This window comes from Phyllostomus discolor, chromosome 13 (genome assembly GCF_004126475.2).
Source record: "Phyllostomus discolor isolate MPI-MPIP mPhyDis1 chromosome 13, mPhyDis1.pri.v3, whole genome shotgun sequence".
In the NCBI taxonomy this organism is placed as follows: Eukaryota; Metazoa; Chordata; class Mammalia; order Chiroptera; family Phyllostomidae; genus Phyllostomus; species Phyllostomus discolor.
Genome location: NC_040915.2, coordinates 55,440,536 through 55,455,636, shown reverse-complemented (window position 1 = coordinate 55,455,636; position 15,101 = coordinate 55,440,536). Strand labels below are relative to the sequence as shown.

Below are 15,101 nucleotides of genomic sequence, written 5' to 3'. Positions count from 1 at the left end.
ATATTAATTGATCATTTGAATTTCTTTTATGACTGTTTAAATCTCCTGTTCATTGTTTTTATCTCTAGTTCTAGAAGTTCTTTTGCATATTCTTCTGAGTTTGGCAGTCTAATCTCTATCTTTGGCATAAATATTTTAAAATAGGAAATGCATACCAATATTTATTCAAGGACAAAAGATTAGCATAGGTTTTTAAGCGTCTGTTTTGCCAGTAGTCTCCCTAGGTTATTACAGGCAGAAGGGAGTCTCTGCTCCTCTCTTGTCTGTGTTCTCTTAGTGTTGGAATGAATGACGCCTGTGTTCCATAGAGCTCCTTAAAGTCACAGATGAGCTGTGATGATAAGTGTTTTTCATATTGTGTCAGGTTAAGGCTACCACTTGGTTTATAGGAACATGTGCATATTAAGTAGATTATATCACTTTATAGAACCTTACATTTTATTCTTATTTTCTCTTAGAATGCAGCATTTATTTGTTTCTGATGTAGGTTTGAATGAAGGCAAAAACTCTGATCAGTTATAAAAACTGTTTGTTCATGGTTTCTATTCACTTGTTTGTACCTTAAGTATATATTTAAAAGATATCAAGAGAAAATTTTGGCATTCTAGATAGTATAATTTATATAATATTTATAGTATTGAATTTATGTATATTCAGATTTCTTTTACTAGCATTTTACATTTACTCTTTAATTGAATTTTATCAATACATAAAACTTTCTTGATTGTAAAGATTTAATTCTGGGTGTTCTAAAAGAAAAGTTTGTCATATAAATTTTTTTGGTCTGTGATGTCCCTGTGTGAATAAACTTGAAATAAACTCAAAACATCCTTCATTTGAAAACTAAGAATTGGAATATTGGGGAAATGTTTGCTATATTATTATTATTATTATTATTACGTGGAAAAAACTAGTTGCTAAATATGTACGTAAATATGTTGTTTATTTAAAAAAATTAAAAGCACAGAAAGAGATTCATTAAAATGTTAAAATGTTCTTTACTTGGCAGTGGGATTATGGGTGATTTTAAAATTTCTTAACTGTTTTGTATTTTTGTTTGAGATAAAATTTTTGAAGCATTTGAATTAGGTGATATTCCAGCTACAAAAAAATGAGTCTCTTAAGTTGAAGAGGGCTATCTAAAAATGATTAGTGCAAGAGATATTATTGTTCTGGAAAGCTTATTTGAAGAAGAGAATTTCTCTCAGGCTTTTAGTGGACTAAATAAAGGAAAACCTTGCTTCTCTGGAGGCTCTCCTGCCAGTGCACTCAGCCTTCTGGAACATCTTCTTCATCCCTTGAAGGAGCTGAAATTATCCTGTCGTGCCCTTTGGGTTCACCTTTTTATGCACTCATTTGTACCTCATTGCAGTTCTGAGAAATAGTCAATATACACACAGTACATACAAAGACGCTAAGGTGCATATTTACCCAGAGTCCCATAGCTAATAAATAGGTGGTAGAATGGTGACGGAGACCTGTACTTTCTGACTTCTGATCCCATGCTCAAAGTCACAAGTAGGCAGTCCCTAGTGCCTGACAGTAAGCACTCAACCCAGTGAACACAAGTGTCCCATGAGAAGGGAGGGAGAGGGTTTCATTGGGTGGCAAGGGCTGTTTCTTGCCCTTAGAAGACTGACCTTGTCACGCAGTGATGGCAACAGTAGATGGAAGCATGAAGAAGCATGAGACAGGAAAGGAAAGAAGGCAGCAGTGATAGATCTCAGGCAGTGTGGTATATGAATAGCCACTCTGGCAATAAAAAAAAAAAACCCCACCAAAACTCGGCCATTAATAAAGGCAAAGCAGAGCCCAATTGTCGCTCCACCCTGGAGGAGGGGCAGGGGCATTCAGATGCCCACACTCAAAGTTATCAGTGCCACACTGAAGGCAGATGGCCACAGGATAATTATACGATGGGAGGGCAAAGGGTCATTGTCCACTGTGCTACAGGGAAGGCTGTAGTCATGACACGGCTGCAGTGCAGCCCTACGACACAGACTTCAGCGTCCAGCAGCGTGAGTTCATCGTGCTGAAGACACGCCCACAGTTCCTAGAGAGTTTCAGAGCTCTCTCCCTAAGGACATTAAATATGTGTCCAGGAAATGAACTATATGTTCCCTTTTCCAGTACTTATTCCGTTGGGTGGCCTGTAGTGCTCTGTGCGCTGTCATTATACAGCATCAATAAAATTGCAGGCTTAGCAAACTCGGATGGCTAAGGTAGGTGGCTAAGGCCTCCTACACCTGATTTTGCGTTTGAGATGCTGGAAGTTCCAAGGTCCACTTTACCCACTGTAGTCAATGTGCTCTCCTATTTCAGCAAAAAAACAAAAACAAACAAAAAAACACACTGGTAGGTAAGATGCACACACTTAATCTCAACCAGAAGATAGAGGAACAATCTGGACAAGATATTAAAAAATCCAAAATTTTGTGACCGTCACAAACGACATTTCAAATGTCTGATTTTCATAGATCTGAAATAATAATTCTTATGGGATAATGAGGTTCTTTCCATATCTTTCGATAACTTCACTAGGGAGGAGCTGCCCGTGGTAATTCTAAGCATAGGATCTAGTACTTGATGTATCCTTATGGTCTGCTGATCACTGTGAGTGTTCTAAGTGGGAGCTCATTTACTTTCCACAGCACCCTTTTCTGGTGAGGAGACTAAGGTCCAGAAAGTTTAAGTGGCCCCTGTGTCACGGCTGTGTGGTGGTAGAGCTTGGCCGTGTCATGGCACGCATCGTGACTCCAGAACTTGTGCTCTTCGTCACTTTGTTCTACTGCTGCGCCCTATGGGAGGGTCAGAATATTTCCCATTTCCTGAAGTGAACTGAAAAGGGATTCACATAGAAATTCTTCCAAAACCACAGCTTCACCATATCCTATATTCTTTGAAGTCTTTGGAGGCCCAAGTCTTCTAAAATAAAGTTAAACTTAGGATGGTACTCAAGATAATCCGCATATCCTCAGTTGTAATAACTGTCCAAGATAAAGACACCTGTCTTGCTGAAGTGACCTTTCAGCCCCTTAAGCCCTTCTGTAATGATTTTGGGTCCCCCGTAGCCTGCTCGGCTTCCTGAGCAGAGCTTCGATCCGTCTTGTGCAGGGGCGCGCCTTGACTGCCTCCGTCCTCCCCTGCACCCCATCCCATTGCTTTCCCTCACTACTCACTTTGCTTCCCAGTCCTGTGTTTTCCTGTGCCTTGTACCCCACTTACCGTACAAGTTGAGCATGTTTTCTTTAGTTCAGTAAGCACTTAGTGGTGGGTGGTGGGGAGGGAGGGCTGAATGTATTGGGCAAAAAACTTGGAATCAAGGCAAGGAAATGTGTTGCAACTTTAGAAATGGTATTTCAGAGAAAAACTTGAAGTTCTCTTGAGACCTCATAGGAACACTCTGACTGGACCTTTTGTTATCTGTTTTATCTCCCTTCTTGGAGAAAAGTAGGTTTGGTCTTTTTATTTCTCCAAGCATGATGCCTTCACTACCTTCAGTCAGTCCTGGAAGATGGAGAATTCATAAAACTTTGCCCATTCTAGAATAGCCTTGATCCCCAAAGGTTAAAACAGCAGAGGTTATATTGAAAATCATTTTAAAATTTCATGTGGTTCAAGTTAAGAGCTCATTTTTATAAGCAAAAAGAGTCATTTGCCAGCAAGTAATGTTCACATTTAAATATGAGATGTTTAAATCACCTGAGCATGCTGAGATTAATTATAAATGATTTACGTTCAGAGAGCATCTCTGAATAAGGATAAGAAGTTAATAAGTAGCCTGATGTAGTAATTTGTTCTTGAGTTGAGAATGGCTATCAATACATAATTTTTTCTTTGTATATATGTAGTTCTGAGTCTTAATTTTCACAGTTAAAAGTTTTCTAAATCAAGAGTGATCCTATTACAGAATATCAGAAATATTACTGAAATACATAGTTTCCTCTTTGTGGTGCACAGGATCATAACACAGGTTTGTACTGCATGGTCCACTTGTATATATGCGGGTTTGTTTTGTTTTGTTTTTCAATAAATACACAGCCTTCTGTATCTTCAGATTTTGCATCCTCGGATTCACCAAATCATAGGTTTGGAACCTGAGGATGCAGAGGGCCAACTGTATGCTTTGGTCTGTGGCTTTTTGTATGAGGGACTTGAGCATCAGAGATTTTGGAACCAGTGTCTTGTGAATACCAAGGGATGACTAGTTAAAATTTTAGGGGGAGTGTGGAAAATTTATACACTAATTTTGATTGTAAGGAGTGTGAGGGGTTGGTGCCCCAACATCTGCATTGTTCAGGGGTCAACTGTAATTTCATTTCTCATTGATCTCCTTTTTGTTATATGAAAAATACACCTTTCTGTTTTTACTTTTTACCATTTTCCAAAACTAACATCTCCCAGAAGTTAGCCAGTTTGTATCTGGTTATTTTATTTCTTTCCTGCAAATCAGGCAATTAAGTTATTTTATAGTTTTTTCCTCCTCATCTCTCCATTTCTTCCTTCTTCCATCTACATAGCTATCATATTAAAGCAAGATACCCTTCTCTCTCTCTCTTGAACTTCTCCAGTTGCCTGCAGACTGATCTCTTGCCATCCATTCTTACAACTATTATTCATAATGCTCCTGTGAACATTTTTGTACAAGTTTCTATGTGTGTGCTTCATGTCTCTTGGTTTTTTATACATACACACACATGTGCATACACACACCTACATTCAGAATCACCAGCGCACATGCTGCCTCACTTTTTGAAGAGCTGCCAGATTGTTTTACAAAATGGCCGCACCACTTGACATTCCCACGAACAGGATATGAGGATCCTGCATCCTGGCCAGTACTTGTTATTTTCAGGCCTTTGGTTTTTGTTTTTGTTTTAATAGTGGCCATCCTAATGAGTGGGGAGTAGTATCTTACTGTGGCTTTGATTTGCGTTTCACTGTTGATTGATGTTGAGCATCTTTTAATGTATGCACTGGTCATTTGTAGATCTTTGGAGAAATACCTGTTCAAATCTTTTACCCATTTTTAATTGGTTTGTCTTTTTGTTGTTGTAAGAGTTCTTTTTATATTCTGGATACTAGTTCCCTATCAGATCTACAAAATCATTTGCTTATTCTGTGAGTTGTTTCACTTTCTTGATAGTATCATTTGAAGCCTAAAAAGTTCTTAATTTTGTTGAAGTCCAATTTCCTGTTTTTTATTTGTGCTTTTGGTGTCATATCTTCACTGTGTCCAATCCAAAGTCACAAAGATTTCATCTATATTCTAAAAATTAGATAGTTTTAGCTTTTACGTTTAGATCTTTAATCCATTTTAAGTTACTTTTTGCTACTATCTATTCTTGCCCACTCCCATTAATGTTCCACTCAAAGCCAGAATGATTTTAAAACTTAAATCAGGTTATGTCATTCCCGTTCTTAAAGCCTTCAGTAGCTTCCCATCGTACAACGAATAGATGCAGACTCTGGCCTGTAAGAGGGGCCCCTGTAGTCCGTCTGCCCCCTGCCCACCTCACCGTCCTCAGCTTGTGTCCCTCTTTCCGTGTTCTCTACAGTCCAGCCATGCTGGCGGCCTGTAAGGGGCCCAAGCAGCCCAAGCCTGTTGCTCTTTTAGGACTCTGGCCCCATGTCCTCACGAGGCTGGCCCTCCTCACAGTCAGGGAGGCCTTCATGAGCACCCTTGCCCAGGTATTCTCTGCCCGGGGTCCTGCTCCTTAACTTCACTGCATTTCAGGAGGGGTAATTCTCTGCTTTATTGGTTTGCTAGTGTGTTTTCTGTTTTCCTCCCTGGAAGATGAGCTTGTGGTAGGGGTTATCTCTGTTTGCACTCCAGTGTTCACTCATCCCCTGGCACAGTGGACACTCCGTAAATGCTCGAGGGAATGAATGAGTGAAGTGTCCAGTGGATTTAAGGTATATTTCAGTTGACTATAAAGTGAAAGGTTATTTGCATTATTTATGGTCAATTAATTTGGTCTTCAGATTCTTCCCCATGTTTTTCTACATTTTGTTGTTTACCCACAATAGTATGGAGGACGACGGGAAAGTGGATCTTTGAACAGTTTTATTCGTTATGTTTATAAGTAGATATGAAAACTTTATGGGAAAAGTACAGTTTGAAATGATTTGCCAAGGTATTATTTATCTTGGGAACAGGATTTTTTTTTTTTATAAGAATGCTCCTAGATCAGGAGAAATTTAGTGTACATTATGGTCATTTATTATGTGTATCTTTTAAGCCTTATTAGCCCTCTGTTTTCTGGTACCACTGTGACAGAATAGTCTCACTGGAAAACAGGGCCACAACCATTTGGTATTACTGAGCTTAGATTTTAGTATTATCTCTTCTCAAAACAATTGACAAAACACTTCAGTTGAATTTTACTCTGAAGTTAAATATTATTAAATAACCTTCAGATGGGGGAAGGCTATGTATTGGCAAAGAACCTTTGTACTCTTGGGCATTGTGTTATGCCTGACTTTTAACAGCTGAAATGCAGATGAAGTATGCTTTGAGGTAAGCACTTTGATCACTATTGGTTTATTGTGAAAGAACATTTCATGAATAGTTTGGGAGAACAAGAGGAAAAATGTCCTTCCTAATTTGTTTTTAAAATCTAACACCATCTTGTTAACTCAGTTAACATATGTCTCTTTTCTGTTACTCTCTAAGCTTCCAAAACAGAATTTCCTTCATTTTACTAAAGTGACTTCCTAAATGATACCGAGGTAAAAAAAACAATGCACCATATTTCACCATGTATAATGTGCACTTTTTTGCCCAAAGTTTTGAGAGGGAAATAAGGATGCACATTGTACGTGGTCATAATGATTACATATCATGGGTATGATGATGGGCATAACAGTCCTGTGTGTAATACACACAAAAACGTGTGTACACATTGTACATGGGAGCGCATTATACATGGCAGAATGTGGCGTGTGCTGTGCTCTCGGTTCTGTATGTACATGGCACTCTTGAATTGCCTTGTTAGGATTATATTAAACTTGCCATTAATGAAAATTTCTCTCCTGTAAAATAGAATTGAAATTTAATTTTATTTACTCCATTTCATTTTCCCCAAGTTTAGTTAATTAATTAGATTCATTGAGAGAGAGGTGTGTTTGTTGACGTTCCATGTTAAATGTAAAAAAACTAAATTTGAAACAAAATTGACTCAAAGGTTTGGTTGTGAGAAGTCAAAACTTAAAAGGAATTAGTGGAACTCGCATCATGGAAAGAGCATCCTGGAAGTAAGATAATAGGCAGTTTGGGAGCAAAATGAAGACATATTAAAGTTTTCTTGCGTGTTTGGCTGTTGGAGGCTTTAATGACTGATTGTCTATTTTCTTCTGTTTGGATCAGCAAATTTTAGAACTTTTGATAAATAATAATGTTTTCAGAATATTGGGCACCCTAGAAATAAATAGGATAGTGTTAAAATGTGTTTCTGAGCTAGTATACAGCTAGTCTTTTTCCTGCCTTTTTCTAAGTTAACCAAATAAACAATTGATAGATATTCTCAGAGACATTCGTGATCTTGTAGCTTGTATTTAAAAAAATTACCCATATGCATTACATTGTACTCTGATTAGACCTCTCCCACATTTAAAGGGATTTTAGATAATGGAAGAAATAATTTGAACTGCTAGGTGTCATTTGACTTTTAATGTGATATTATTTTCAGTTTATCCTGGCTTCCTTTTTCTGAAGTTATACCCCTTTTCATGAATCTTCCCAAGATTTGAAAAAAATAAGTGATCAGAGAATTAGCCCTCCTTCATGATTATCTTCTAAGGGTGTGAGGCACAGGTAAATCTCATCATGCCTTTGGGATCACACTTGTTCTGCCACGTGTAGTAGTAGTACCTCAGCTCTTCCAGTGATGTCGTTTGCCATGGTGGTGGAAGCTCAATCGTGGACCCGCTTCTCTGTTCTGGAGACACAGCACACAGGCTGTTCTTATTACCTCCTCTGTAACCTCACAGCCCTCTGCGTGGTGCGACTCTGCACCTCTCTCTGGTCGGCTGTCCTCGTCGTGGGGCCAGAAGTCCTTTCTGGGTCCTGCATTTCCTTGGTTTGTTCATTCTCTCAGTTTAAGAAATTAAGGTGTGCTGGGAAGTTCTCAGAGAAGCAGCTCTGATGTGGAAAAAAAATATGTAATAGGGCTTGTAGTTGAAGGACGTCGTTTTGACACACAGTTATGTAGCCTCTTAAATGCTGGTTGTACCTCACCTCACAGTGCTGTTAGAGGATTTAAGGGAAGAAAGGCACGTGAAAGTACCCAGCTCCCTGTCAGCTTATAATTAAAAAGCAGTAACTACCATTTATTGAGCACTCATTGTATTGCACAGTATACTAAACACATTACAAGATACTATTCGATTGAGTTGTGTCAGTAACCCTACAGCATGGGTCATACGAACTCCATTCAACAAACACATGAGGTTCAGAGAGCCAAGTAATACGCCCAAGGTCACACGTCTTCCGAGTGCTGATTTTGTGATTTGGATCCAGTCTGTGTGAAAAGCCTGTACATCATGTAAAACTGCTTTTACATGATGAATGATCATTTACAATGGTCATGTCACTTCATTTGCATTTTTTAAAGATCGTTAAGATTGAGTCTGTTCACTTGTTCATTAACCAGTTGTGTTTTTATTTGTCCTGTGTCTGGATATCCTTTGCTTGTTTTATCTGTTGGGATCTTTCCTGCATATCTTCGGGTTCTTGAGAACCCGAAGCCAGTGACATTGATCTCCAAAGCCTACAAAATTTTATACTTGGATATGTCTTAGTATCTCCTTTCTGGTCATTTTTCTTTACGTTTATTCTGTAGAATGTGTGAAAAGACTTTCAGGAATACTCTCATTCTGGGGCTTCTTTCCTTTTTGCATTAAGAAGCAGCGTAGTGTGGTCCTACCTGCACTGGAGAACTTCTGTGTTGTTACTATGTGAAGGTCAAGTGACTGCAGTTAACTCTTAGGTTTCACATTAGGGAGATCGACCAGAAGCCCATAAGAAAGAATTGCTTCTTTTTTTTAAAAAAAAATGCTGTATATGGGTAAACATACCATAACTATTTTGTTGTTTTTACATTCATTTTCTGCTTGGCTACTTTGGGAATGAGGATAGACCTGTCGATAACAGTCTGATGAGTACCTGAAGCTTAGAACATAATCACCTTTGACTACAATACTCTTTGAAGCAGTGCAAGAGATGCTGAAAGAGAAGTGATGGTGCTGTTGAAAATATATCCAATATTTCTCTCCTCACAGCAAAGTTCCTGCATTCGTGAGGATGATTGCTCCCGAGGGCTCCTTGGTATTTCACGAGAAAGCCTGGAACGCATACCCCTACTGTAGAACAAGTAAGCCTGGTTCCCAGCGGTCCCCCTGAGAGAAGGGTGACACCGAGCAGGCCCTTTTGTGGCTTCTCGGGTGGACACTGCACTGACTGTGGCAGAGGAGAGATTGCACTGGGTTCCTCCCTGCCCCTCCCCGCCCCCCCGACCTTTGTGGGGGACATGGGTTCATTCCCAGGTGACAGCACCTTGAGGTTATTGCTCACTGCACAGGCTCCAGGGGTGAGCAAAGGAAAGGATTAAGAAGCAGCCTACCTTGTTTTATTGCACTTCATTTTTATTGCACTTCACAGATGTTGTCTTTTTTACAAAGTGAGGGCAAGAGCCTCTACCAGCAAAAAGATTGTGACTCGCTTTATTGCGATACTTGCTTTATTGTGGTGGTGTGGAACCAACCGCAGTATCCCTGAGGTGTGCTGTAGAAACCTTAAAGAAAGATTATCCACACTCAGAAGTGTCTTCTGCTGTACTTTGAACAGTAGTTCACTTATGTTGCCACGTTATAGAGGAGGGGTAGGGCAGCCTTCTGAAACGGTTTTTTGTTGTTTGTTACTATTATAAATGATGTTTTTGCTCTTGTGTCATCCATTATTCCTTCTAGTATTGTTTCAAAATTAGGTTACTGACTCCATAATCTAAAGTGTCCTACAGTGTGACTTGTGTAGAAATTCCGCTTTGCAGATGTAAACTATTGAATGTACTATGTTCTGGAAGTTTAATCTTGTGACGTTAAATATTGTGACAGATTGTATTGACTCCAATTAATATTCTGAAATTTTTCCCCTTTTATTGCCTACCTGTCCATTATTGCCTCAGTTGTAACGGTGAGTAAAACTGTTTTTGTGCCACATACTCTTCATCTTTAAACTTTGTTTTATATAGGAATTATCTTCAACCAGTCCTTGCTTTTTCATTAAAACTGCTCACCACTGCATGGCTCCCCCTCTGTGCTGCTCCCAGCAGCCTGCACTCCACCGCGTGTTCCCAGGGTTAGCGGGCTTGCTCCAGCCTCGTCTCAAAATCTCCCTCTTGACTTTATTTTGCTTCTGCTACTTCCTTTGAATGCCAGATTTGCTTACTAAACCTCACAGCTTCTTTAATATTAGCCCTGTATGCTGCATAACAAGTAGGGTTGTTTGAATTATTTAAAAGCATGTAGCATTTGGTTTGCCTAACAAGTCTATAAAAATAGGTAGCTGATGATTCTTTGTCATTTGAGGGTCGGGCTTGTAGAGTCAAAGGCGTGGGTGCTCATGCTGGGGAAGGCTGCTGCAGACACGAGCCCCAGAGCACTGCTGAAAGATCACTGTCGTTTCACTGTTGTGTTTTCTGCAGAATGAATATATGAAAGATGATTTCTTCATTAAAATTGAAACATGGCACAAACCAGACTTGGGAACATTAGAAAATGTAAGTTTCACCTTTGGGCTTTCAGTGAAGAAGCCCCTGGAAATGAGAATCCTGTAGTCCATTTCGTCATCACCAGAACGATGCCACCTGTGCTAGACCAGTACCCGGCCGCCCGAGGGCGTGTCAGACTGCAGGGAGGCGCGCAAGCAGCCCAAAACAAGGGGGCTTTCCTGATCATTCCCCTTGCCTTAGTGTGTGAGTGGGCTTTGGTGAGGTTGCTGTTTTTATCAGCAGCTGTCTTTGTCTGAGACAGTGAGAGCGTGGATCAAGAAAGCTCTCAGATAATCCCCAAACCACTGCTAGCCGTTAAATTTTAGATTTTTTTTTATCTTTTCATCTCTGTGAGTTTGCCAGAACTGCTCTCCATAGCAAAACTGATCGCTTTAATTTTCACCTTCATTCCACTTTGTTGGGATACGGGTTGATGTCCGAGAAATGGCCAAAATGAGGGAGAATGTACATTGGGTAATATAAAAAAACGTTGAGAAGTTCCTGATTTTTACAAGTTGGTGCGCATTAATCTCTAAAATAAATTTCAAAAAAAATAAGTTAAGACTCAGTGTTATCATATACTTTCGGGGAACTTGGGAGGGCATCCAGTATAGGTTGATGCCCTTGGACCTGTGGTTCTCAAAAGCATGGTCCCGGGTCCCATCCCATACCTACTTAGAATTTCTGGGGGTGGGGCCCAGCAGTCTGTTTTCTAGTGTCCAGTTGAGACCTGCTGTTCTAACCTTAGGATACATTGTTGCATAGGAGAGGAAGTTGATGTTAATTTTAGTAAAAGTCCATTTTTACTGTGCTTTTATGTGATTGGTTGAATTGATAGAACTTTTGGATTATAAAGTGTAGTATTTTGACTTGAGTTTTTAATCCAGGTGATCACTTGACATTTCATGGTTTGTTTTTTTTTCATAATAACTGAAATTTAGTCTAAATGAAATGATTTGATATCTTTCAGCTTTCAAATGGGTATATCTTTGGTAGTTTTTAAACAATTCTTAATTGGTTCATAGATAAGAGTTTCAGAAATAAGTGATTGAACCACACAAAGTGTAAGGAGTTAACATCCTACTGAAACTGAATGTTTTAGGACAAATTCAGGAGACGTTTTAGACCATACAGTGCAGCTTTTTGAAATCTTATTAATGCCGCTTTATGTGTGTCTGGAATTTGGAGATTACAAGGACTTTGTCATGTATTTTTGGGTTAAACGTGGGTCTGGTACATTTTGTTAAATAAATCATCTCTAAGGACTACCAGAAAATACTGTAACAGATTTCTGTTAATTTGGCAGCATCTTCACCCTCCTACCTCCTTGTTATTTGGGGTTCTAGGGGATAATAAAAGATTTCTAGATTCCTCAAGACTTCAATGGCTAATTTAATTAAATAGCAATTTGGATTTTTTTATACCTCGTAGTGTACTTTGCAAGACTTAAAATAAAGATTGTGTATATAACTATAATAGTTTTGCCTAGCAATAGTCTATGCTTTGTTTTGTTCATTTTTCTTTGTCACTTACAGGTACATGGTTTAGATCCAAATACATGGAAAACTGTTGAAATTGTCCACATAGATATTGCAGATCAAAGTCAAGTTGAACCATCAGTAAGTACTATGTACTGCTCAATGACATTTTTAACCTATTGCCTCTTACATCTAAGAACTATTTTCTTTCTTTCTTGTATGGCCTACATTTCTGCACTGAAATGAATCTGGAGCTTAGGCCTGGGGTTGTGCAGCAGAAAGACCCCAGAGGGCTGGAGAGAAGGTGGTTTGCTTTTGTGTGGATTTCACCTTTGCACAAGTGATCACTTTAAGAATGTCAGTGTACCTGAGGTATATAGAGGTTTCTTTACGGGGGGTGGGGGGAGCAGAATTCTACAGTAGATTAAGAAAGCAAAAATTTAATTTTCATACAAATTTTCAGTGACTTAGGTTAGCCTAAAACTGTCTTTTGTGGGAAATGGTTGATGGTAGAACATCTCAATTTAACAGTTCTGTGGCTTTCTGTTTTGATTCTTACTAGATATAAATGTTTGTACTTTAGACTTTTGACTAAATAAAAAGTGTTTTTTAAGAGTATGAAAACTTTATTTTACCACCCTATCCCAAATTAGGCCCCTTCTATTTGCCACTGTTTGTAAATATTAACTCGATACTTCCAGGGGTGTCCAGCATTTTGGCATCTCTGGGCCACACTAGAAGATTCGTCTTGGGCCACACATTAAATACACAAATACTAATGAGTACTGATGAGCATAAAAAGGTTAGATTTTGTGTTGGGCAGCATTTATAGCCATCCTGGGCCACGTGCGGCCCGTGGGCTGCAGGTTGGACACGCCCGTGGGTGCTGCTTTGGTTCCGCAGTGCCCGGCTGTGGGCTCGTCACGTGTCAGAGCAGCCTGTGTCCCTCTTCTTGCCAGTCTGGAGAGCTAAAGCTTGGAAGTGAGTGACGCCCCTGTTCTGCCTTGGTGAGCACAACACGCTTAGTCAAGATGTCATTTCGTAGCCCTCCTGTTTCATTTTCGGTGTTTCTTCCTGAACCTGAACGTAGTTATAAGGTGAACAGAAATAACTCAAATGCTGAATGTCTCACTTTGCTGTTGAAATTTAAGTGTAAACCTCCTGAAACAAAGGCTCCTGACATTTTCTCAGAAATCACTGGGGTCGTTGGGACTCCCGGCTGTGACCCTCTGCCAGTCTAGGTCCTGCTCTGCTAAGGTCCCCTTCCTTTGAAATTGTGTAGGACTTTTTATCCTCAGAAGTAAAATCTATATTCTGATGAAAACAGTGTCTGTTTTGCCCTTGTATGTGTCTCCGTATCTTCTCCAGCTGTGACTTACGTGTGTGAGAGTCATGACAGGAAGAAAAACCACTGGGAGTAAGTAACGAGTAGGTCAGTTAGTGGCGAGGTCGGGACAGCTTACGCAGCTGGAGCAGCAGGTCTCGAGATAATCCCAGGCTGCAGAGTGGCACACCGCAGCTGGGTGGCCCGGGGAAGTCATTCAGGTTATATTGTCAGCGTTTAAAAGAGTTGTGCTGGCCAAGCAAAATGGCTCCGTCTTGTGGCTCGTAGGTCTGCACTCCATGTTCTCCAGCAGTGCCCAAGGCACATTTGGTCCTGCCAAGGGGCGTAAAAGTAGTTCTTTGTTCTTAGGTGAAAGTGGGCCCTCAGTCAGTGTTTGCAGGCACCAGTGCAAGTTGTAAGAATAGTAAAGGAGGGTTGGGAAGAGCTCTGGAGCCCTCGGCCTCATTCCTTCCACTACAGCAAAACCTGCAGAGAGGAGAGAAGGCAGTGCTGGCCGCAGACGCATGACAACAGGACTGGAGGTAGATGCTTCGGGTGGAAGGCGCTGCGAATGCCAAGGCCGAGCAGGTGGTTCTCTGTGGGGTGATGTTCGGGGTAGGTGGTGAAAGAGAGAATGGACTGGGCCAAGTGAGGAGGGGGTGCATTGTGAGTCCATGGAGCTGTGACTGAGAACATACATTCTGAAACTAGTTGGCTTCAGATTCACATTCTGAGGTTTTGCTACCTTCTGGCTTTTCAACCTTGGGCAAGTGCCTTAGCCTCTGTGCCTGTTTTATCTTGTATAAAATGAAGCTAATTATCTCACAGGATTAAATGTGAGTGCCTAGTTTAATAGTCGTTTGCCACTGTAGTTATAGTATTAGCTGTAGCTGTGCAGGAGTTCTGAGAATCTGTGTTCACACCAGGCGGTGTTTGGGGAGTGAGGGAGTGCTCACGTGTGTGTGGTTTTGTTTTTCAGTGCCCATGGTTCCTGTTTTCCAAGTTACATTTCAGAAATTAGTATGACACAATTTTTTTTACGTTTCTTGGATTCACAGTACCTTTTTTTATTGTGATAAAATATACATAACATAGAATTTACTTTACAACGTACAGTTCTGTGGCATTTGGTACATTCACAGTGTTGCGCAGCCATCACCACCACGTAGTTCTGGAACATCTGCATCATCCCACATGGGCACTCTGGACCCATAAACAGTTACTCCCTCCTGCCCTCTTCCCCTCAACCCTGGGCTGCCACTGATCTGTTTTCTGTCTTTGGATTTCCCTATTCTGGATATTTCATATAAATGGAATCATAACAATATGTGGCCTTCTCTGTTTGCCTTCTTTTACTTTAGCATAGTGTTTTTAAAGTTCATCCGTGTTTCATGTGTCATTGCTTCATTCCTCATGGCCGAATAAAAAATAGTTCAGTGTATGGATGAACCACGTTTTGTTTATCCATGCATCCACTGACGAACAGTTGGGTTTCCATCTTTCCGCTGTTGTAAGTAGTGCTGCAGTGAA

General features: G+C 40.1%; 1 protein-coding gene across 1 annotated transcript in view; it reads left to right on the top strand.

Annotated features, from left to right (window-relative positions):
- PITPNB (phosphatidylinositol transfer protein beta) overlaps positions 1 to 15,101 on the top strand; it is a 65,674-nt gene that overhangs the window by 12,956 nt on the left and 37,617 nt on the right. The window contains 4 exon segments of the mRNA XM_028527570.2: positions 9,283 to 9,374; positions 10,185 to 10,192; positions 10,704 to 10,778; positions 12,305 to 12,388. Of these exon segments, the coding sequence (XP_028383371.1) occupies positions 9,283 to 9,374; positions 10,185 to 10,192; positions 10,704 to 10,778; positions 12,305 to 12,388 (259 nt within the window).